The 24,632-nt window shown below is 45.3% G+C and overlaps 2 protein-coding genes across 5 annotated transcripts in view; one reads left to right on the top strand and one right to left on the bottom strand.

Annotated features, from left to right (window-relative positions):
• palld (palladin, cytoskeletal associated protein) overlaps positions 1–24,632 on the bottom strand; it is a 457,154-nt gene that overhangs the window by 184,593 nt on the left and 247,929 nt on the right. The gene's annotated exons all lie outside the window — the stretch shown is intronic.
• cpeb2 (cytoplasmic polyadenylation element binding protein 2) overlaps positions 2,806–24,632 on the top strand; it is a 34,391-nt gene continuing 12,564 nt past the window's right edge. Inside the window, exons 1-7 of one of the 4 annotated variants that reach the window (XM_072439470.1) lie at positions 2,807–4,014; positions 6,917–7,189; positions 16,584–16,674; positions 20,509–20,559; positions 21,777–21,800; positions 22,220–22,381; positions 22,461–22,550. In XM_072439470.1, coding sequence (XP_072295571.1) covers positions 3,184–4,014; positions 6,917–7,189; positions 16,584–16,674; positions 20,509–20,559; positions 21,777–21,800; positions 22,220–22,381; positions 22,461–22,550 — 1,522 coding nt within the window. In that variant the 5' untranslated portion in view covers positions 2,807–3,183. Of the gene's footprint in view, positions 4,015–6,916; positions 7,190–16,583; positions 16,675–20,508; positions 20,560–21,776; positions 21,801–22,219; positions 22,382–22,460; positions 22,551–24,632 lie in introns of all 4 variants that reach the window. The other 3 variants (XM_072439472.1, XM_072439473.1, XM_072439474.1) reach the window with 3 other exon arrangements.

Genomic DNA, 24,632 nt, shown 5'->3' with positions numbered 1-24,632 from the left:
CACATCTGGGACTGTGGTCACTTTCTTATTGTTAGTGTGAAGCTAGAGGAAAGTCTGATGGGCACAAGGAATGTACAAATATGTGCTGTTAATATTCATAATGAAAAATAATCATTTGAATTGAATAGTTAATCTTCCCTGAATATTGGATATTTATGGATGGATATTTATTGGAGCTACAACAACTGATGATCATTTCCTGTCATTTCAGTATGAATAGTAAATATACGATATAAGATATTCCTTTATTTACCAATGGTAATAAGCATTCTGAGTTTGAGAATAATCTTTATCTTTATCAGAATAAATAAGACCACATGGTAAAATAATAAAACGTCATTATATTATCTAAATATCACGATCCGGCACCTTCAGCTCGATAAAACCATGAATGACACTTCTGTGGCATCTTCTGTGGGACTTTGATTGCGGAGCACATTGTGGAGTGACAGTTTGGGGCGTAAAGCAGAGATAAGCAGTCATCATCATTAGCACGAGCAGATGGCGCTTGATCAGCCACATTGCTCTGCTCTGGTACGATCTGTCCAAGTCATTATAGGACGAACAGAAAAGGACCTCAGTCATTTAGACTCATAGTCATTTAGACAGTCTGTGTTCTCCTCTGACCATATGATGTATTATCTTATTGTTAACAAGACATTTCTAAACTATAAATGTACAGGTTATAATATGATGTGATACTGCACAATATAAGGATTCTCCTACACTTTTCTTTATAGATAGAATTACAGTGTTAAATATGTAATGTTTATTTTGTAGATACATCATCTAGTTAAGTCACTATATAAATTGTATTTAACTCTGGGAAGTAAAGGCCTTTAAATTTGCTTGTGTTCTTTGTGAACCGCTCAAAACGCCACATTTTGTTGTTTGAAATAGAAGAGTTTATTCAATTAAGAGTAAAAAAATGTAAATACAGAAAGCGGGACAGTATTCTTATACATAAATATTATACAGCGAGTGTTACAAAGACTGTTTCAAAATGCAGATTGTGGTTGAAACAGCTCTGATGTGTGAGAGTCAAATGCAGTGCAGTTCATTTGCAGCTTTGGCTCGAGCGTTTTCTCCTCAAAAAGCTCTATTACTTCCTGCTCACAGATGAGTCAGTGAGAATCATGATGTGCAGGGGCCAGGGGCCCTCAAAGTGTGTCGTCTGTTCTGGTTGAACACTCAATAATATTATCTTTCCTAGATATGTTATTTCACTATCTGTTTTATACATGTGTTTAGTGTTAGTTTCATCTTAAAGACCGTCTGGACTGTTATGTACAAGTAAAAATAGCAGGTATGTTGGAACAGTCTTTACCGCACCATCTCGCAGTGTGTCGTCACATTGTTGTCATTTCCAAAACAAACTCATTACCTAAATATATCAGACTTTCTCCAGGCCACACGTGGCACACCATGCTGCTGGACCATTAGAGATTATGTGTCTGTATTTCTTGTCAGGCCTGAGCTCCAAACAGCCGCAGAGGACTCGTCTCTCCTGACACGGCCTGACAGAGAAAACTAAATTTAGCCTCAGGGTCCATGCGTAAAGTGACGGTGGAGCAGACACACAGCCACTTTGGCCTGAATACAGATGTAGAAATGAGATACTTCATTATTTGAAGGGGAAAGAAACAACTCAGAAAATGAAAGCAGCAGAAATGATGTAAATTGGTTGCTCCTACTGCACAAGGCAAGAATAATTGATGATGGTTCACTTTGTTTGTGACCATGATAGTTTGGCCTGGGCCACATGGCAATAAAGGAATCATTTGTGATCTAATCAGTTTGACGGCCTTAAGGCCTATAACATATTACTAAAACACCTGAGTTATGTATTGTATAGACCCTGTCAGGTATTTCTTACATTTTCAGTCCAGGAAGCAGTGGTATTGGTTATTTCAAGATCATCATAATTGAAAGAGAGGCCTAATAAAGATTTCCTGAACATTTTGAAGCCACAGAGTTGTATCTGACCCAGATCTGACCCAGATCTGACCTCTGACGTATCATTCAGAAAAAGATTGGTGGCCATGTCTCCTGTCTCCAGCCGGACGGGGACACAACACAGACATCACAAACCACACAAAGGTCAGTGTGGACAATCCTGCCAACACAGCCAATCCCTGCCCTGAGGCAGACTGAGAGAGACAGGCCTGCCATTCTCTACCGCTCAGACCAATGGTGAAATGTCTTGCTCAAGGACACACTAAGACTGGCAAGAGCAGGAGTCGAGCTTCAAACAACTGCTGTGTATGTTTTCTTTATGTTGTTTTATAGTCATATTTAAAAAGTCTGCAGAGACAAAGTGACTTTAAAGGTGAAGGTGTCACTGTGTTATAGGTGATCTCTTGTTATTATCAACCACAGAAAGTCGCTGTTGTTCAGCTCATGTTGATGCTACAAATAAGGTTCAGGGGGTGAGACATGATCAGAAAGCCGCTCTGACCATGGGCCCTCTGACCATGGGCCCTCTGACCATGGGCCTTCTGACCATGGGCCCTCTGACCATGGGCCCCTCTGACCATGGGCCCCTCTGACCATGGGCCCTCTGACCATGGGCCCTCTGACCATGGGCCCCTCTGACCATGGGACCCTCTGACCATGTCCCCTACAGTGTGGCCCCGGCCTGAGAGCGCGGAGGCCTTCTGCACTTTATGAATAATGAAAACATGACGTAAACAATGCGGTGCTCTATGCAGCTCGAGCTGGAGGCGCGCGCACCGGAGCGTGACGCGCTCATGACGTAGACGACGTGGTGGAGCTTTAATCCAGTGCCGCAGCAGCAGCCGGGAGGTGACAGAGGAGGGGGCAGCACGGCCGGACCGGACACCGATGGAGCTCAGGAGCTAAGGCTACAGCTGCTACAGGCCCCGACTATAGGACGTGAGGCCCCCAGCAGAGGCCCCCAGCAGAGCCCGCGCGACGACACAACGAGCCGCGTGCGAGTCTAGGCCAGACCCCCTCCTCTCTGGACCGTCCAGAGGCGAGCGCTGTCAGAGCTCCAGACGCTGGTCCAAATACATTCACTGACCGAACACAGCGTGTGTCGCGCAGAGCCGCAGCGGAGGACGCGTCGACGCTCTGTCCCGGTTCGCCCTTCAGCCGCGCCCCCGCTGTCCCGCTGTCCCGCTGTCCCGCTGTCCCGTGTCAGCTGCTGCGCATCAGTGAAACATGCAGGATGAGCCTGTGGGGGTGACCACCGCGCACACGGGCCCGTCCTGCGAGCAGAAGGACAGCGACAGCGGCACTGACGCCACCGACGCGCGAGCGGAGCGCCGCGTCAACCCGGACAGTCAGCTGTGCGCGTTCACGTCCGTGTACAACCTCCTGAACCAGAGCACCGCCTTCACCGAGCCGTTCTACGCGGCGCTGACCATCAGTGACCTTCAGCAGCAGCACGGTCATAAAGCGCGTCTGCAGCCCGGTGCGAGCCCCCCGCCGCTGGAGAAGAGCGACCCCCGGCTCCGCGGTGACTCTGCCCGGGGAAAGGCTGATGCTGCGCCGCCCTCGCACTGCACGTCCATAAGAGCCCTCCAGATGGACCCCCCCATCGCCCACCACAACGGCAATGGCAGCGGCGCCGGCGGCATGTTGTCCGGGGGTCTCAGCGCCGCGTTCCCTAACCCCACCCAAGAGATGCAGAGCGCCAGCGGGGGGTCCAGCTCACCGTCCCTTCCTGGTTTCGGGACCCCGTGGTCCATCCAGACCAGCTCGTCTCCCCCTCCCGCACCCATCATGAACCAGATGCCCAGCACAGACTCCGACTCCAGCAGCTTCTACCCCGGCGTCCCCTCCTCCATCAACCCGGCCTTCTTCCAGAGTTTCTCCCCGGTCTCAACTAATCCCTGCCCCGGGATTAACGTGCAGGGCTTCAGTGGTCCTTTCTCCCCGCAGATGAACCTGCCCCCGCCGCCCCAGAGCCGCAGGTCCTCGGTCAGCCCGCAGATGCACCCGCAGCAGGGCGCGTTCCTCCAGCAGAGGAACAACTACAACCAGCACCAGGTGAGCGCGCCTCAGGTCACACATAACACCACCATTACCTGCTCCACTTCCGGCTGTATCTCCATCATCACCAGCAGCACTCTGCTGTAGGAGCTTCTGTAGGAGCTGCTGTAGGAGCTGCTGTAGGCTCTGGGCTCTGGGCTCTGGGCTCTGGGCTCTGGGCTCTGGGCTCTGGGCTCTGGGCTCTGGGCTCTGGGCTCTGGGCTCTGGGTTCTGGGCTCTGGGCTCTGGGCTCTGGGTTCTGGGCTCTGGGCTCTGGGCTCTGGGCTCTGGGCTCTGGGCTCTGGGTTCTGGGCTCTGGGCTCTGGGTTCTGGGCTCTGGGCTCTGGGCTCTGGGCTCTGGGCTCTGGGCTCTGGGCTCTGGGCTCTGGGCTCTGGGCTCTGGGCTCTGGGCCACATTAGGCACATTCAGCCTGTACAATATCCAGTCATTATGAGGGCATGTTCTGACTTGTTCAGTGCGTAGTATAAACTAACACAATAGTGTTGCTTTATACTGTTTAGTATCCATAACGCCCTATGTTTCACTGTCCAGCCCATGTATCACTGAACATGGTGTCACAGACTCAGATACAACATAAACCCATATAAACCCTGCACAATACAGATACAGATTTTAAATATTCCATATTCCTCCATAATGTTGTCATGTGATCTGTTTGACTCTCAGGATGTGGTAAAAGTGTTGAGAGCAGCAGCATCTCTGAAAATGGATTATCTTTCCTGGAAATAGGCAATGGGAAGTGGTCACATGATGGGGTCGGTAAAAGACAAAGACACTGATGATTTGAGGGGCCTTGAGTGGTCCTGGGGTCATGGGTTTGAGTAAAGACACAGTCGTTACACATGAGAGTCGAGCTCACAGACCAGGGTTTCCTCATGTGATTTGCAAACAGGGCGTGGAGACTTCTGAGGCCACAAGGCCGTAATAACAATGTAATATAAGACTATTTATTGTTGTAGGGCTTCATTATGAAAAATAAATGTTTAGTAATTGTTTGGTAATTGTTATCTGGATGATACAGAGGCTAAAATACAAACAAAAAGACATAATTCAATCAGAAATGTCAAAATAATAAAAAAAAAAAATCAATAATACACTTCATTTGTAAATATTATGTAGAAGACTTCATATTTGAACCTTAATGTGGTTGATAATGTATTTATAAAGTCTCAGTGTCCAATAGAACTAGTCGTTTGACTGAACGGTCAGGATCATCGTTGGTCATTATTGCTAAATCGATCTGACCTGCGGCTGCAGTAAAAAATGTAATTAAAAAAGGCAAATGTTGGTTTATCAAGTTGATTATCTCGACAATATAAGGCTCCATGTTCTAAAATCAAATTGCAAGTTTTCAAATACTATTGGCAGTGTGATTATAATATTATTTGTGACTATAATAATATAACCTTGTGGAGAATGTCCGTGTCTATAAAACGCAGGAGTGATGTGGTGTTAGTTTAGTGCATATACAACATGCCCCTCCCTCCGGCCCCGCCCCAGGCATACCGAGACCACACATTTGCAATACAATCAGATTAGATTATATTGTGGAAGGATTTGTTTGACTGCGACAAACACGAGCGTTCATAAGGTCGTGTGGAAACAAAATCAGATAAACCTGACAAGTCACAGTTGGGCACCAAAGATTGACAACATTTTCCAAAGAGAATGTGTATTTTGTGAGATGATTGTGAGGCTGAGTGCAGGCAGCAGGTGCCGGGCGAGCGCAGTGTAACTTACACTGGCTCTGCACGAGATGCCTGGTATTAGACTGAAAGCCCTAAAGCTTCTTATCACTCCTCGTTATACTCGCACGCTGCTTCTCAAGCCGAGAGATTATTCTGTTGGTTTTCATGGGTTTTTTGCAAAATTGGGGGAGAGTGATATTGGCCTAAATGACCTTCTTTATTTTGATGTGTAATCTTATATTTAAATATTCAAAATGTCTTGGTTTAGAGTTAAGTATTGCATAAATCTTACATAATATAGTAAATATCACTTTATATCCTTTGTAGGGATTGTATTTTTAGTGGATCTTTTATAGTTTGTTACATGAAAAACAAATATCACTCCTGGGCAGTTCAGCCGTAAATGTGCTCTCGTTTGAGCTTTGCAGGCAGATTAAGTGTATAATACATATGGTATTTCCTATGTTACAATGTAAACAAATGAATACTTTAAATACAAATGAAACCAGGATAAGGCTCTGAAAATGATAAATGCAGATTTAATTGATCAAGGGAAACAATTTACACATATAAAAGGTCAAGAGCAAAACAGTTCAAAGATAGTTTTAGGGCGACTGAATATGATTTATGTCTTCTGGTTGAATGTCTCCATAAATAATCTTAAAAATATATGTATATAGTGTGAATATATAACTATTTTTCTACCATCAACCAAGCTTTTCATCCATTTATGCACATATAATTATCATTTTATATTATTTTCAAGAGGAAATAAACGTATTATGAAAAATCAGCATTAATTAGCTGTTAACCTAAACTGCGTGTGATCCTGTTTTCTCCTGCAACTGAAGCATGAGTGCTGTTTTCACCTATCCCCTATCCCCACCTACTTCCCTGGACTGATCTGTGATTATTTGAAAAATGACGAGTCCGGGTCAGACATGTAGAGTTGTAAAATGTTAAACTAAATTTAAAAATGAAAACATGGAAATGACGATCCGCAGGAGGTTTATTAGATCTGCACATTTTATTAAGCTATTTAAGATCAATATTGTACATTTCAAAATGAGGATGTACTGCAGTCTAACACTAAGTACTTGGTAAAAAGTCTAATATTGTATGACGTAAACACAGTTTTTGTCATGTGGATGTGCGATCAAAGGCTTCACAGGATAAATACTCACCCGTGTGTTGTATTTGTCGCCTGCAGCCGATGGTGAAGCCCTCTCCGTGGAGCAGTCACCAGGGCAACGGCTGGGGCTCTGGGGGGATGTCCTGGGGTAGAGACCACCGTCGAGGGGGGAGTGGCCTGGGCATACCTGGCTCCATCAGTCACCTCTCTCCGCTCAAAAAGCCCTTCTCCAGTAACGTCATCGCGCCTCCCAAGTTCCCACGCTCCGCCGGGCCCCTGGGACCCAAGATGTGGATCGAAGAGAACATGTTTCGCACAGACGGCAACAGTAACAGCCTCCTGCCCCTCCAGGTGAGTGTCACGAGTACAGAGACACTGCTCTGTCGAAATGTGAGTGAAAGATAGTGATTTGACTCGAGGGGCGCGTATTTGAACACATCGGGTTTGTAACGAGAACAAAAGAACAAATAATGAACAATTACAAACTATGGATTAATGGCAAATAGCAAACAACCAACTACATGCACTGTGCGAGTTTGATGTCTAAAGAAACAGATTCAGTGTTACTAAATATAGAATATAGCAATTGGCTAATGCAGCAATGTAAAGGTCCACATGCAGCTCTTACTGGTGTAGAAAAGGAACCACAATCACAGCTGGACCTGTGTTGCCAGATAAGCTGCAGGTGCTGGGCGTAGCTTGGTTTAAATCAACTGGATTTAAGCAAAAGAACATTCAGGCCATATTCTGTTTTCTGACTTTCGAAGCAGCTTGAACCAAAACACCAAACTACATCAGAAACAATGTTGGTGTAGGTATTGTATATCCAATGTATAACAAATACAATTGTGTATCCGAAGTATGTCTCTAAGAATGAAGAAGCATTACAATTGGTATAAGCATCAGCTATATTTGATTTGAACATGTTTACCTTTTTGAACTTAAAATGTTACACATGGTTAAATGTCACATGCCACTTCATTCTGTTGTATTCGTTCAATCGTCTTGGAAACAGGGTCGGGCTGAAACAAGCTGATGCTTAATCGCAAACCAATTAATTAATGAGACAATCGTCAACTGATTTAATAATCAAAAAACTGTTGGACTCCAAAACAACCCATGTGCTGAGAGAACGGGTTTTATGACTCAGACAAAGCAAGAATTTCAAAAATACAACATCAACAAGTCACAGTAAATAAACCCCTCCAGTCACATCACTGTGTCTGATAGTTTGTGTTCTAAACTACTATTCAATTAATCAATTAGCAGTTGCAGCCAAAGAAACGGGGAAAACCACATTAATGTAGACTAATAATGTACATTTAGTAACCAAAGCCTGTGTATTATATCCTATTGAACGTGAATTGCACATAATTGCTATAGTTGTGTTTATAACACATTCAAGTGGACATTTTGTTCCACCGTGTCTCTCCTTTGATAGTGACACAAATACTCACACAAATACTCACACAAATACTCATACAAATACTCATACAAATACTCATACAAATACTCACACAAATACTCACACAAATACTCACACAAATACTCACACAAATACTCATACAAATACTCATACAAATACTCATACAAATACTCATACAAATACTCACACAAATACTCATACAAATACTCATACAAATACTCATACAAATACTCACACAAATACTCACACAAATACTCATACAAATACTCATACAAATACTCATACAAATACTCACACAAATACTCACACAAATACTCACACAAATACTCACACAAATACTCATACAAATACTCATACAAATACTCATACAAATACTCACACAAATACTCACACAAATACTCACACAAATACTCACACAAATACTCATACAAATACTCATACAAATACTCATACAAATACTCATACAAATACTCACACAAATACTCATACAAATACTCACACAAATACTCATACAAATACTCACACAAATACTCACACAAATACTCACACAAATACTCATACAAATACTCATACAAATACTCATACAAATACTCATACAAATACTCACACAAATACTCATACAAATACTCACACAAATACTCATACAAATACTCACACAAATACTCATACAAATACTCACACAAATACTCATACAAATACTCACACAAATACTCACACAAATACTCACACAAATACTCATACAAATACTCATACAAATACTCATACAAATACTCACACAAATACTCATACAAATACTCATACAAATACTCATACAAATACTCACACAAATACTCACACAAATACTCACACAAATACTCACACAAATACTCACACAAATACTCATACAAATACTCATACAAATACTGAATGGCCAAACACTTTGCACATTCGAGGTTTCCCTTTGTTGCAGAAGTTCAGTACAATCTTCACCACAGAAACAGCAGAAGTGACGCTGAAGTCTTTGTTCAGAAGTTAGAGTGAGATGAAGATGAAGACGGAGCTGTGAGGGTGACAGAGCTGTGAGGGTGACAGAGCTGCTGTGAGGGTGACGGAGCTGTGAGGGTGACAGAGCTGCTGTGAGGGTGACAGAGCTGTGAGGGTGACGGAGCTGTGAGGGTGACAGAGCTGCTGTGAGGGTGACGGAGCTGTGAGGGTGACAGAGCTGCTGTGAGGGTGACGGAGCTGTGAGGGTGACAGAGCTGCTGTGAGGGTGACAGAGCTGTGAGGGTGACAGAGCTGCTGTGAGGGTGACAGAGCTGTGAGGGTGACAGAGCTGCTGTGAGGGTGACAGAGCTGTGAGGGTGACAGAGCTGCTGTGAGGGTGACAGAGCTGTGAGGGTGACAGAGCTGTGAGGGTGACAGAGCTGTGAGGGTGACGGAGCTGTGAGGGTGACAGAGCAGCTGTGAGGGTGACAGAGCTGTGAGGGTGACGGAGCTGCTGTGAGGGTGACAGAGCTGTGAGGGTGACGGAGCTGTGAGGGTGACGGAGCTGTGAGGGTGACGGAGCTGTGAGGGTGACAGAGCTGCTGTGAGGGTGACGGAGCTGTGAGGGTGACAGAGCTGCTGTGAGGGTGACGGAGCTGTGAGGGTGACAGAGCTGCTGTGAGGGTGACAGAGCTGCTGTGAGGGTGACGGAGCTGTGAGGGTGACAGAGCTGCTGTGAGGGTGACAGAGCTGTGAGGGTGACGGAGCTGTGAGGGTGACAGAGCTGCTGTGAGGGTGACAGAGCTGTGAGGGTGACAGAGCTGCTGTGAGGGTGACAGAGCTGTGAGGGTGACAGAGCTGTGAGGGTGACGGAGCTGTGAGGGTGACAGAGCTGTGAGGGTGACGGAGCTGCTGTGAGGGTGACAGAGCTGTGAGGGTGACGGAGCTGTGAGGGTGACGGAGCTGTGAGGGTGACAGAGCTGCTGTGAGGGTGACGGAGCTGTGAGGGTGACAGAGCTGCTGTGAGGGTGACAGAGCTGCTGTGATGGTGACAGAGCTGTGAGGGTGACAGAGCTGCTGTGAGGGTGACGGAGCTGTGAGGGTGACGGAGCTGTGAGGGTGACAGAGCTGCTGTGAGGGTGACGGAGCTGTGAGGGTGACGGAGCTGTGAGGGTGACAGAGCTGCTGTGAGGGTGACGGAGCTGTGAGGGTGACAGAGCTGTGAGGGTGACGGAGCTGTGAGGGTGACAGAGCTGCTGTGAGGGTGACAGAGCTGTGAGGGTGACGGAGCTGTGAGGGTGACAGAGCTGCTGTGAGGGTGACAGAGCTGTGAGGGTGACGGAGCTGTGAGGGTGACGGAGCTGTGAGGGTGACAGAGCTGCTGTGAGGGTGACAGAGCTGCTGTGAGGGTGACAGAGCTGTGAGGGTGACAGAGCTGCTGTGAGGGTGACAGAGCTGTGAGGGTGACGGAGCTGTGAGGGTGACAGAGCTGTGAGGGTGACGGAGCTGTGAGGGTGACAGAGCTGCTGTGAGGGTGACAGAGCTGTGAGGGTGACGGAGCTGTGAGGGTGACAGAGCTGCTGTGAGGGTGACGGAGCTGTGAGTGTGACAGAGCTGCTGTGAGGGTGACAGAGCTGTGAGGGTGACAGAGCTGCTGTGAGGGTGACGGAGCTGTGAGGGTGACAGAGCTGCTGTGAGGGTGACAGAGCTGCTGTGAGGGAGACGGAGCTGTGAGGGTGACAGAGCTGCTGTGAGGGTGACAGAGCTGCTGTGAGGGTGACGGAGCTGTGAGGGTGACGGAGCTGTGAGGGTGACAGAGCTGCTGTGAGGGTGACGGAGCTGTGAGGGTGACAGAGCTGCTGTGAGGGTGACAGAGCTGCTGTGAGGGAGACGGAGCTGTGAGGGTGACAGAGCTGCTGTGAGGGTGACAGAGCTGCTGTGAGGGTGACAGAGCTGCTGTGAGGGTGACGGAGCTGTGAGGGTGACGGAGCTGTGAAGGTGACAGAGCTGCTGTGAGGGTGACAGAGTGCTGTGAGGGTGACGGAGCTGTGAGGGTGACAGAGCTGCTGTGAGGGTGACAGAGCTGTGAGGGTGACGGAGCTGTGAGGGTGACAGAGCTGCTGTGAGGGTGACAGAGCTGCTGTGAGGGTGACGGAGCTGTGAGGGTGACGGAGCTGTGAGGGTGACAGAGCTGCTGTGAGGGTGACGGAGCTGTGAGGGTGACAGAGCTGTGAGGGTGACGGAGCTGTGAGGGTGACAGAGCTGCTGTGAGGGTGACAGAGCTGTGAGGGTGACGGAGCTGCTGTGAGGGTGACAGAGCTGTGAGGGTGACGGAGCTGTGAGGGTGACGGAGCTGTGAGGGTGACGGAGCTGTGAGGGTGACAGAGCTGCTGTGAGGGTGACGGAGCTGTGAGGGTGACAGAGCTGCTGTGAGGGTGACGGAGCTGTGAGGGTGACGGAGCTGTGAGGGTGACAGAGCTGCTGTGAGGGTGACGGAGCTGTGAGGGTGACAGAGCTGCTGTGAGGGTGACAGAGCTGTGAGGGTGACGGAGCTGTGAGGGTGACAGAGCTGCTGTGAGGGTGACAGAGCTGCTGTGAGGGTGACGGAGCTGTGAGGGTGACGGAGCTGTGAGGGTGACAGAGCTGCTGTGAGGGTGACAGAGCTGTGAGGGTGACGGAGCTGTGAGGGTGACAGAGCTGCTGTGAGGGTGACGGAGCTGTGAGGGTGACGGAGCTGTGAGGGTGACAGAGCTGTGAGGGTGACGGAGCTGCTGTGAGGGTGATGGAGCTGCTGTGAGGGTGACGGAGCTGCTGTGAGGGTGATGGAGCTGCTGTGAGGGTGATGGAGCTGCTGTGAGGGTGATGGAGCTGCTCTGAGGGTGATGGAGCTGCTGTGAGGGTGATGGAGCTGCTGTGAGGGTGATGGAGCTGCTGTGAGGGTGATGGAGCTGCTGTGGGGGTGATGGAGCTGCTGTGAGGGTGATGGAGCTGCTGTGAGGGTGATGGAGCTGCTGTGAGGGTGACAGAGCTGTGAGGGTGACAGAGCTGCTGTGAGGGTGACAGAGCTGTGAGGGTGATGGAGCTGCTGTGAGGGTGATGGAGCTGCTGTGAGGGTGATGGAGCTGCTGTGAGGGTGACAGAGCTGCTGTGAGGGTGACAGAGCTGCTGTGAGGGTGATGGAGCTGCTGTGAGGGTGATGGAGCTGCTGTGAGGGTGACAGAGCTGCTGTGAGGGTGACAGAGCTGCTGTGAGGGTGATGGAGCTGCTGTGAGGGTGACAGAGCTGCTGTGAGGGTGACAGAGCTGTGAGGGTGATGGAGCTGCTGTGAGGGTGATGGAGCTGCTGTGAGGGTGATGGAGCTGCTGTGAGGGTGATGGAGCTGCTGTGAGGGTGACAGAGCTGCTGTGAGGGTGATGGAGCTGCTGTGAGGGTGATGGAGCTGCTGTGAGGGTGATGGAGCTGCTGTGAGGGTGACAGAGCTGCTGTGAGGGTGATGGAGCTGCAGGTGGACGAGCTGACACTGGGGAGTAACGGAAACACTTTAACTTTATGTGTTACAATGTGTTTGTTGTTTAAATCAAGATTCAATTCATGCATATTTTGTTGAAGCCTTAACATTTGAGTCAAGACTGAACTAAAAACTACTAATATAATAATATATGGTAATATTTTGGAGTATTATGATAATTCAGACAATATTATGTCAATCCAACAGAAATGTGTTTAAACATGTCCTTATAGCCCTTTTAAAGCATTTTTATTTTAATATTCAAATATTTATTATAATCTAAATTTCAATATATTACCCACTTCTGATATTAAACTGCAGCAATCATGTTTACATATTTGTTGGTTTAAATTACAGAGTTACCAGGTTTTATACATATTATTTGGTAATTGATTTTATTATATTTAATCTTCCAGCTTCAGTGTTTAGGGGCAAAACATTATTTAATGTTTACCTGTATCTTTTAATGCAAAATTTTAACTAAATAGCATTCTATAATATAATTTACACTTGAAATATGTAATCAGACTTTGTATCCTTAGCTCAATATGTTGCCTTATAGGGTAGATTATGCCTTTTGAAACAAGTAACAAATATGTCTCTGATTCTGTTTATACAGTTGTCTCGTTGAAGGGACAATAATACCATGACGAAGTTGCTTTGAGCTTCAATTATTATAACTCTCACTGCCAAGAAACACAGTACTTCCTATTCCAGGAAGCCGGCCCGGGATTGTTCATTTCCATAAACAATTTTGAAACCAGGATTTTTCAGATTCCAAAGTCTTTTCCTTCCTTCCTCTCTGTTTTATGTTTCGGGGACACGTCTCTCTGCGGCGTTCCCATTGTCTCACAGAAGAGAGCGAGACGTGTGGTTATGAGCTGCAGCCATGTGTTCATTCACAACATGAATATAGAACATACACTTCTATATTTACATGAGGTTTACACGAGGTTTACATGAGGTTTACACAAGGTTTACACGAGGTTTACACGAGGTTTACACGAGGTTTACACGAGGTTTACACGAGGTTTACACGAGGTTTACACGAGGTTTACACGAGGTTTACACAAGGTTTACATGAGGTTTACACAAGGTTTACACGAGGTTTACACAAGGTTTACACGAGGTTTACACGAGGTTTACATGAGGTTTACACAAGGTTTACACGAGGTTTACACAAGGTTTACACGAGGTTTACACGAGGTTTACATGAGGTTTACACAAGGTTTACACGAGGTTTACACAAGGTTTACACGAGGTTTACACGAGGTTTACACGAGGTTTACACGAGGTTTACACAAGGTTTACATGAGGTTTACACAAGGTTTACACGAGGTTTACACGAGGTTTACACGAGGTTTACACGAGGTTTACATGAGGTTTACACGAGGTTTACACGAGGTTTACACGAGGTTTACATGAGGTTTACACGAGGTTTACACAAGGTTTACACGAGGTTTACACGAGGTTTACACGAGGTTTACACGAGGTTTACACGAGGTTTACACGAGGTTTACACGAGGTTTACATGAGGTTTACACAAGGTTTACACGAGGTTTACACGAGGTTTACATGAGGTTTACACGAGGTTTACACGAGGTTTACATGAGGTTTACACGAGGTTTACATGAGGTTTACATGAGGTTTACACGAGGTTTACACGAGGTTTACACGAGGTTTACACGAGGTTTACACGAGGTTTACACGAGGTTTACATGAGGTCTACACGAGGTTTACACGAGGTTTACACGAGGTTTACACGAGGTTTACATCAGGTTTACACGAGGTTTACACGAGGTTTACATGAGGTTTACATGAGGTTTACACAAGGTTTACACGAGGTTTACAAGAGGTTTACACGAGGTTTACACGAGGTTTACACGAGGTTTACACGAGGTTTACACGAGGTTTACACGAGGTTACACGAGGTTTACACGAGGTTTACACGAGGTTTACACGAGGTTTACACGAGGTTTACACGAGGTTTACACGAGGTTTACATGAGGTTTACATGAGGTTTACACGAGGTTTACATGAGGTTTACACGAGGTTTACATGAGGTTTACATGAGGTTTACACGAGGTTTACACGAGGTTTACACGAGGTTTACACGAGGTTTACATGAGGTTTACACGAGGTTTACATGAGGTTTACATGAGGTTTACACAAGGTTTACACGAGGTTTACACGAGGTTTACACGAGGTTTACACGAGGTTTACACGAGGTTTACATGAGGTTTACATGAGGTTTACACGAGGTTTACATGAGGTTTACACGAGGTTTACATGAGGTTTACATGAGGTTTACACGAGGTTTACACGAGGTTTACACGAGGTTTACACGAGGTTTACTCGAGGTTTACATGAGGTTTACATGAGGTTTACACGAGGTTTACACAAGGTTTACATGAGGTTTACACGAGGTTTACACAAGGTTTACATGGGGTTTACACAAGGTTTACATGAGGTTTACACGAGGTTTACACGAGGTTTACATGAGGTTTACATGAGGTTTACATGAGGTTTACACAAGGTTTACACGAGGTTTACATTAGGTTTACACAAGGTTTACACAAGGTTTACATGAGGTTTACATGAGGTTTACACGAGGTTTACACGAGGTTTACACGAGGTTTACATGAGGTTTACACGAGGTTTACACAAGGTTTACACGAGGTTTACACGGGGTTTACACGAGGTTACATGAGGTAACCATAGATATCATCATGAGGAGAGTGTTATAACCGCACTGCAATTCTGCTGGAAATCCATGATATACGAATGTGTTTAAAAATAAAGAACTAAATGATATGGTCACAGCTTCTGTAGTAGTTTTGAGTAGTACTAGTAGTTTAGAGAAGTATTAGTAGTTGCTCAGTAGTGATACTCAGTTACATTTACATAATACATTTCCTGAGAACGAGTTTCCTTTTCCAAGAGATTGTGCTTCTCAGAGTCGTTTTCAGAGACCATGAAATGACTTGTGTTACTTTCCTCTCTGACCGTATGTATGGCAGTACATGCCTGTCCTGGTCAGTGTTACTTTCCTCTCAACACATCTTGAGGAACATACTTCACAAAACCCCTAATGGGAAAAATACGGAAAGAATGTTAATCCAAACGTGAGTTAGTTTGACTTAAGTCCTCAGGTATTTAAAGCCAAGAACTTCATGACCACACACTAATATAAAAGACTTACACATGTGTGACCAGAATGCAAGCAGGAAGTCTCTTTATGTTTGATAATCAGATTACAGTCTACAATGCTTTCTATCATTATTGGTACATTCAACTTCTGCTTATTTTTGGAATGGTCCAGTTCTTAGTGCTGCCTGGACATTCTGGACAATGGACACAGACACACTACAGCTTTAATGGTCCCACAAGGGAAATGGCCTTGTCCCAGTCGCTCAATCGTATAATCAAGATAAAAGTGAAACCGATATACAATATTTGTAATTGTACACTCTTACAAAAGCACAAAAGCCTTCAAACATTCTCACATATTCTCTTATTTAGCCACAGAAACACACGTGTCTGTGGTGGTTTTATACAAAGATACTTGACATTTAAACTGAGCTTCCAGGGGTGAAACTAAAAGAATATTAAATGATAAGCTTTAAATAAAATCAATTGAATATATTTAGCATATTAATTGAGTGTTTCTTCGTTATTATACTTGACTTTGGTAGATACTGAACAGAACGCCATTTCTTGACCAGAGCAACGTCACTTTGCTTTAAAGCTTCTGTAATAACCACATGTCGCTCAGGTTTCTATTTCTCTGATTTGCTTTAATTTGTAAGACGATCTCCTTCATAATTTGTTCACGCTTGTGTTTCCAGGAGCGCTCTCGAATGTACGACAGTCTGAACATGCACTCTCTGGAGAGCTCGCTCATCGACATCATGCGCGCCGAGCAGGATCCGATGAAAGGTGCGCTTCCCTTTCCCTTTCTGCCAGTCCGACCGGGTCAAATGGACGGATCGGGTTCACTCTGGGCCCAGTGCATCAGACCAAAGCAAAGATCCAGGGCTGTTTTTCCACTTCAGCTGAAATCTATCCTGTTCCCACATGTAGCAATCGATAAAGCAGCAGTAGTACTACTACTACTATTACTACTACTACTACTATTACTACTACTACTACTACTACTACTACTACTACTACTACTACTACTACTACTACTACTACTACTACTACTACTACTATTACTACTACTATTACTACTACTACTACTACTACTACTACTACTACTACTACTACTACTACTACTACTACTACTACTACTACTACTACTATTACTACTACTATTACTACTACTACTACTACTACTACTACTACTACTACTACTACTACTACTACTACTACTACTATTACTACTACTACTGCTGCTGCTGCTGCTGCTGCTGCTGCTGCTGCTGCTGCTGCTGCTACTACTACTACTACTACTACTACTACTACTACTACTACTATTACTACTACTACTACTACTACTACTACTACTACTACTACTACTACTATTACTACTACTACTACTACTACTACTACTACTACTACTACTACTACTACTACTACTACTATTACTACTACTACTGCTGCTGCTGCTGCTGCTGCTGCTGCTGCTGCTGCTGCTGCTGCTGCTGCTGCTGCTGCTGCTGCTGCTGCTGCTGCTACTACTACTACTACTACTACTACTACTACTACTACTACTATTACTACTACTACTACTACTACTACTACTACTATTACTACTACTACTACTACTACTACTACTACTACTACTACTACTACTACTACTACTACTACTACTACTACTACTACTATTACTACTACTACTACTACTACTACTACTACTACTACTACTACTACTACTACTACTACTACTACTACTACTACTACTATTACTACTACTACTACTACTACTACTACTACTACTACTACTACTACTACTACTACTACTACTACTACTATTACTACTACTACTACTACTACTACTACTACTACTACTACTACTACTACTACTACTATTACTACTACTACTGCTGCTGCTGCTGCTGCTGCTGCTGCTACTACTACTACTACTACTACTACTACTACTACTACTACTACTACTATTACTACTACTACTACTACTACTACTACTACTACTACTACTACTATTACTACTACTACTACTACTACTACTACTACTACTACTACTACTACTACTACTACTGCTACTGCTACTACTACTACTACTACTACTACTACTACTACTACTACTACTATTACTACTACTACTACTACTACTACTACTACTACTACTACTACTACTACTACTACTGCTGCTACTGCTACTGCTACTACTACGAATGGTCATAGCAGTAACTGTAGTAGCAATACTTGCAGTAATAGTAATAATTGCAGTAATTACCGTGGTAGTAATAAGAGTAAAAGTAGTTTTGTGCCGGCCTAATACACATAAGAATAAATAAAACATAGAACACACAAAAGAGCAGAGAGAGGAGAAGATAATAAAGAGATATAATAAGTCTTAAATTAATATAAATATATTGTGGTTGTTGTTTTGCAGCCGTAGATTGGCAGTGGCAGAGAGCGAGGCCTCAGAGGCTCAGCTGCTGGACATTAGAGCAGCAGTGTCAAATGACCTGCTCTAAATGAGACTGGTTTACAGCTCACAGTTTAGCTCCACTAAACCACCTTCCACTAACAAACACACTAGGAAAAGAGTCCATTTAAGGCCTAACGTGGCTTTAGTTACAGTTACCGCGAGCATTTGGATATTTGTCTTCAGATTTAAACATATAGAACTGTTTTTAGCTCAGATTTGACCATTTGCAGAGTCGAGAGGTCTCACAGCTTTAGGAAAACTATTCCCGATTTTAGCAGCATAAAACCTAATATTAACCTATAATATTATTTATTCACAGTAAGTATTTAACACGTTTACCACTCACTGGTAAACGTATGAAATACATAGTGTGAATAACATAATATTATCATATATATAACATATTTATACTAATGTCTATCCTCTATTGTGTGTTAGTATAGAAATAGAATGTCTTATTAGTTGTGGTTTTTACACTTAAATAATCAGTGAAATAAAATGCCCTCAGCCTCTTGTAATGCCGTGATGGGTCTAATGGGCTGAGTTCTGTCAGCAGCAGATGGAGAGGACATGGTCCAGTGCAGAGCAGGAGAGGGATCCAGACTAAATATAGAACTAATGGTGCTTTGACACACTGCGTATGACAGAGAGGAGGAGGCGCTGGACAGTTATAGCACCAGAGCAACAAAACACAAACACATTTAGTCATATTAGCAATTAGCAATAGAATAATAAAGTCCAGCTGCAATAATAATGGAATCAGAACCAGATTAAACCAGATAAATCAGAATCAGAAAGTGACTTCTATCTTAAACTTGATTTATCTATTTTTCATTCATTTTTTTTTTTAATTATTATTTAAAAAGAAAACATGCTACTAGTACTTTCTTACCATTACCATGTTGTCTCCCGAGGAGGCTCAAAATCATTCCAAAACGTTTCAGGGAAAGTAAAATGTCCTATTTACATGATTTTCTTTTCGTATTGATACTTGATACAAATGAATATCTAGTTTTGACAATCGTTATTTGATCGTTTAGTATCTGATTGTTTTATGCTTTTGTCAACCCGAGATTGTAGTGCAAATATAATGAATCATCTCACACAGACTTGCTCAAATGATTATACAAAGTTTCTAGTTGGTAGTTTGGTTTCCTCTGTCGTCTGTAACACTTTTACAAACACGACACAGTGTTATAAGTGCAAATCTCAGCTGCATGTTTGAAATATTCCTGATGGTCCAGTTGTGTTTGTGGATAAACAGCTCCGTTCTTCCCCTCGTGCCCGTGTACCCGACCCTCCCGTGTACCCGACCCTCCCGTGTACCCGACCCTCCCGTGTACCCGACCCGCCCGTGTACCCGACCCTCCCGTGTACCCGACCCGCCCGTGTACCCGACCCTCCCGTGTACCCGACCCTCCCATGTACCCGACCCGCCCGTGTACCCGACCCGCCCGTGTACCCGACCCTCCCGTGACCCTCCGTGTACCCGCCCCGCCCGTGTACCCGACGCCCCTGTGTACCCGACCCTCCCGTGTACCTGACCCGCCCGTGTACCCGACGCCCCTGTGTACCCGACCCTCCCGTGTACCCAACCCGCCCGTGTACCCGACCCTCCCGTGCACCCGACCCTCCCGTGTACCCGACCCTCCCGTGTACCCGACCCTCCCGTGTACCCGACGCCCCTGTGTACCCGACCCTCCCGTGTACCCAACCCGCCCGTGCACCCGACCCTCCCGTGTACCCGACCCGCCCGTGTACCCGACCCTCCCGTGTACCCGACCCACCCGTGACCCTCCCGTGTACCCGACCCGCCCGTGTACCCGACCTGCCCGTGTACCCGACCCTCCCGTGCACCCGACCCGCCCGTGTACCCGACCCTCCCGTGTACCCGACCCTCCCGTGTACCCGACGCCCCTGTGTACCCGACCCTCCCGTGTACCCGACTCTCACGTGTACCCGACCCTCCTGTGTACCCGACTCTCCCGTGTACCCGACCCGCCCGTGTACCCGCCCCGCCCGTGTACCCGCCCCGCCCGTGCTGCGTTCAAAGACAGCCATTGTACTTTCCCTGTTGTGATGCTGCTGTCTGACGCTGTCCTCTCCATCTGCTCTGTCTGTGTCCCTCCTCTGTCCCTGTGGGCGTGTCACATCAGGTCGAGTGGGATGTCCTTACCCCGGGGCAGAGGGCCTTCTCATGCTCAATGGTAATTATGATTTAGCAATGTCTGTGTCCCACTCAACTGTGAGCTCCCATTGCATCAACAGCACTCTCCAGAGTCAGATCAGATCACGCTTTAGTATTGCACAAGAGCTCGTGCACGGAGGTGAAAACACAATCGTGTTGAGGTGCATCACAGCCACTTTCCACTGGTCCAAATGTGTCTCCAGTGTCTGAAGTGAACCGTCCCGGCCCGTTTAAATCATCCAAAGTGACAGGTCTATTTTCCAAAGCAGTCTGGCTTCTCAGTCTGGGAAGTTTTGAGCGAGATGAAACAAGATGGCAAAAAGCAAATATGAACAGAAAATAATAAATATCTCACCGAACGCTGATTCAAGATCGAAACGATTATATTTCCAATGCATAATGCAAATAACACTATTCAAATTAAACGCATCACATAAAGAGACTCGAGCGCTCTGGGGCCGGGCCCAGTCCAAATGTGGCTAATGTCACTCGGAGGGAACGTCACCCGCTTGTTTCCATAGAGATGATTCCAAAGGCCTCAAATATTCCGCTGTATGTCATTGAACTTATCTCAGGTCAGATGTGAGTACTTTTGAACAATAAAAACATCTGTAATTGAATAAATGCAAATGTTTAATGCCGTTCTAATCCAGACAAAGTAGTTACATCCTTTTGAAGACGAGCAGGTGGTGGACAAATGTACCCAAATGTGACAAGTGAGGCTGACTATGCTCAAGTTAAACAATAAGATGAACAAAGGAAATGAAATTATTTGGTCACAAACAGATGAATGACTTGACTGAAAGAACACATAGAAGTTATTCCGAGTTTGGACAAATAGCTTAGACCAAATCTGTTCTACTATGTTATAGTTAGTCCACACTTTAAGCTGCTCATAGCATTTGATTAAGTTCTCAACATTGATGCATAAAACCATTACCTTTATTATTTAACTCGAGAAATGTCTGAGAGTTTCATCCATCAAAGCGTTCTCCCTTTAACTCTGGTGGAAATAACAGTGTTTTATAACGTCTCAGCGGGACAGACATCAATCTAGGTCAAATCACATTTGAACTTGACTCTGAAACTGTTTTTGGTTCTTTTCACTTGAGACAGAAACAGCTCAGTTCCATGCTACACATAATACACACAATTACCACTGACAATAATAAATACACTCTTAAAAAGTTGTATTTGCCCATGTTCTGAAATCTGCTCTCACTTCTCCACACGCAGCTAGAAGCTATGGGAGACGCCGAGGTAAATGTGTCTTTTACTGTGGTTTGCTTACAGCTTGAGCCTCTGGATGTAGTGGATCATTCATTGTTAAAACCATCATTTGTTATGAATCGCGATAAGAATTAGAGGAGTAAAAGTCGACTTTGTCTTTTGAAATTGTGGTGTGCAAACTGAAGGTTTCAGCTTTGGTCCATGAACTAAACAGCTCGTCACAAGAACTGCTTTGTGACACGCAGCTTTGCCTTTTCCACTTCTCCAGTTTCCACAGTCAAATTAATATTGATTTGCAAACGATTTTCCTGATTCGACATGGAGTTGTATTTGGCTGCCTGGAGGACAGATGGTGATTGGACAGAGTGGAAATGTCTTTCTTGTGCTTCTTCTGCATGTGTATGACGTGTATCAGCTCTCGATCTAAATGTGATTGTTTTGCTCGTCAGGTCGCTCATCTCTGTTTCCCATCGATGACAATCTCCTTGACGACGGCCACATGAACCAGGGCATCCCGGGACTGAACTGTTACCCGCACCAGAACGGGGAACGCATCGAGCGCTTCTCCAGGAAGGTCTTTGTGGGAGGTCTGCCCCCCGATATCGACGAAGGTGTGACGAGGTTTTAATGATGGTGATGGTGATGTGAGACATGACTCTGATCTAATGGAGACGTCGTGCTTTTGTGCAGATGAGATTACGTCCAGTTTCCGTCGCTTTGGTCACCTGGTCGTCGACTGGCCACACAAAGCAGAGAGCAAGTCCTACTTTCCACCCAAAGGTATGAATCACAAACACATTATAATTAGATCACTTTGTTACATACAAAATATACATTCTAATGTCTGTGTGTGTTGTAGTGTACTCTGTGTACTGCAGATCTGTGTTTTTCCTCTGAGAATAATGACTGCATTTATTTATTCATGTTATAACTTGTATCTTTGAATGTTTGACAGAAATGAAGTCAGGATTTGGCAGGATTTAGAACTAAATGTATATTATTATTATTATTATTAGACCCGAGCCCCAGCAGGGCGGAGGGCCTATTGCTCCCGCAACGCTGCCGAAGGCAGCGTTGCAACTGTCTGACCAAACATGCGGGCGCAGCCCGCATGTTTGGTACTCCGTCGCCCCTGGCAAGTACAGTGAACTAGCCCATGCCGAAGGCATGGATCATGCATACTTACTCCTGCTATGACAGAAATAGTCAAGAATGAGTGAATGGGCGTAGCCCATTCACTCATTCTTGACAACAGCAGCGCGAAGCGCTGCATTCCTCCAAAAACCCTCCTGGCATCGTCCCGTACGCGAAAATCCATGCCGCAGGCTTGGGCCATGCTTGTATCTGCTCAAATCAATGAAAATCTATGGGGAGTGGGCGGGGCATCCCGACGGAATAGGGAGTGACGAGCGCGTAAGCGCTCGTAATGATGATTCCACCCCATGGCGGCATCGGGAAGGCTTAGAGCTTTCAAACGATGTATAATTTGTTGTTATAGTGGAAACGGCTATATTGTTTTTGCTAAAAATATTATTATTATTAGGCCCGAGCCCCAGCAGGGCGGAGGGCCTATTGCTCCCGCAACGCTGCCGAAGGCAGCGTTGCAACTGTCTGACCAAACATGCGGGCGCAGCCCGCATGTTTGGTACCCCGTCGCCCCTGGCAAGTACAGTGAACTAGCCCATGCCGAAGGCATGGATCATGCATACTTACTCCTGCTATGACAGAAATAGTCAACAATTAGTGAATGGGCGTAGCCCATTCACTAATTGTTGACAACAGCAGCGCGAAGCGCTGCATTCCTCCAAAAACCCTCCTGGCATCGTCCCGTACTCGAGAATCCATGCCGCAGGCATGGGCCATGCTTGTATCTGCTCAAATCAATGGAAGTCTATGGGGAGTGGGCGGGGCATCCCGACGGAATAGGGAGTGACGAGCGCGTAAGCGCTCGTAATGATGATTCCACCCCATGGCGGCATCGGGAAGGCTTAGAGCTTTCAAACGATGTATCATTTGTTGTTATAGTAAAAACGGCTATATTGTTTTTGCTAAAAATATTATTATTATTATTATTATTATTATTTTTCTTGTTCTTCTTCAGCGCTTTGATCTCTAATTTGACCCCCTGAACATGCTCAAAAACTCACCAAACTTTGCCCAAAATTCAGAATCGGCGAAAAATTTTATTTTTTCTGGGCCATTTTTTTTTTCGTTAAAAAATGGCGCGACAGCGCCACCGACAAAAGTCAAAATACATTGCGCCTATGGGAGACGCCCCGAGGTCAACTTTGGCGTAAAGCTACGAAATTCGGGACACGCATTCCTCTCGTGAGGATAAACAAAAAAAATCATTGTGGCCACGCCCCCAAACTTACCCTATGGCCGCCATCTTCCTTTGAAAATGAAAACAAGCTGAGTTAGCCATTTTGTTTACGTCAAACTTTGACGAACTCCTCCTAGGGCGTTTTGCCCACCGACTTCAAAATCGGCGTACGTCCTCTGGACAAGTGGGGCATCTAAAGTTATTCAATTTTTTGAGATACCTTTTACGGTCTGTGTGCGGCGCAGCCGCAAAGTTGGACAACTTATTTTGGAATATTGCAGGTCTAAAAATTGCTCCCATTTGATCAAAACCAGTCCGATTAGGACCAAATTTGAATCAGTTGTTAAACTTTCTAGTTTGGACCAGTTTAGGCTGACAAAATTGAAATGGCAGTGATAGCGCCCCCTACAGAGTGACCTTTAAATTAACATTGAAGGTCAAAAATTAGTTTTACCAAAATTGTCTAAACTTTACCCAAAATTCTATTTTGCCGTCCCGATCACAAAAGCCAATCACAAAAATGCCTAAATTTTTACGCC

The sequence above is a fragment of the Eucyclogobius newberryi genome, unplaced genomic scaffold (genome assembly GCF_026437365.1).
Source record: "Eucyclogobius newberryi isolate DKJ021-1_F unplaced genomic scaffold, fEucNew1.0.hap1 SCAF_9, whole genome shotgun sequence".
Taxonomy (NCBI): Eukaryota; Metazoa; Chordata; class Actinopteri; order Gobiiformes; family Gobiidae; genus Eucyclogobius; species Eucyclogobius newberryi.
Note: the sequence above shows the minus strand (reverse complement) of the source record. Positions and strands in the feature narration are given on the sequence as shown.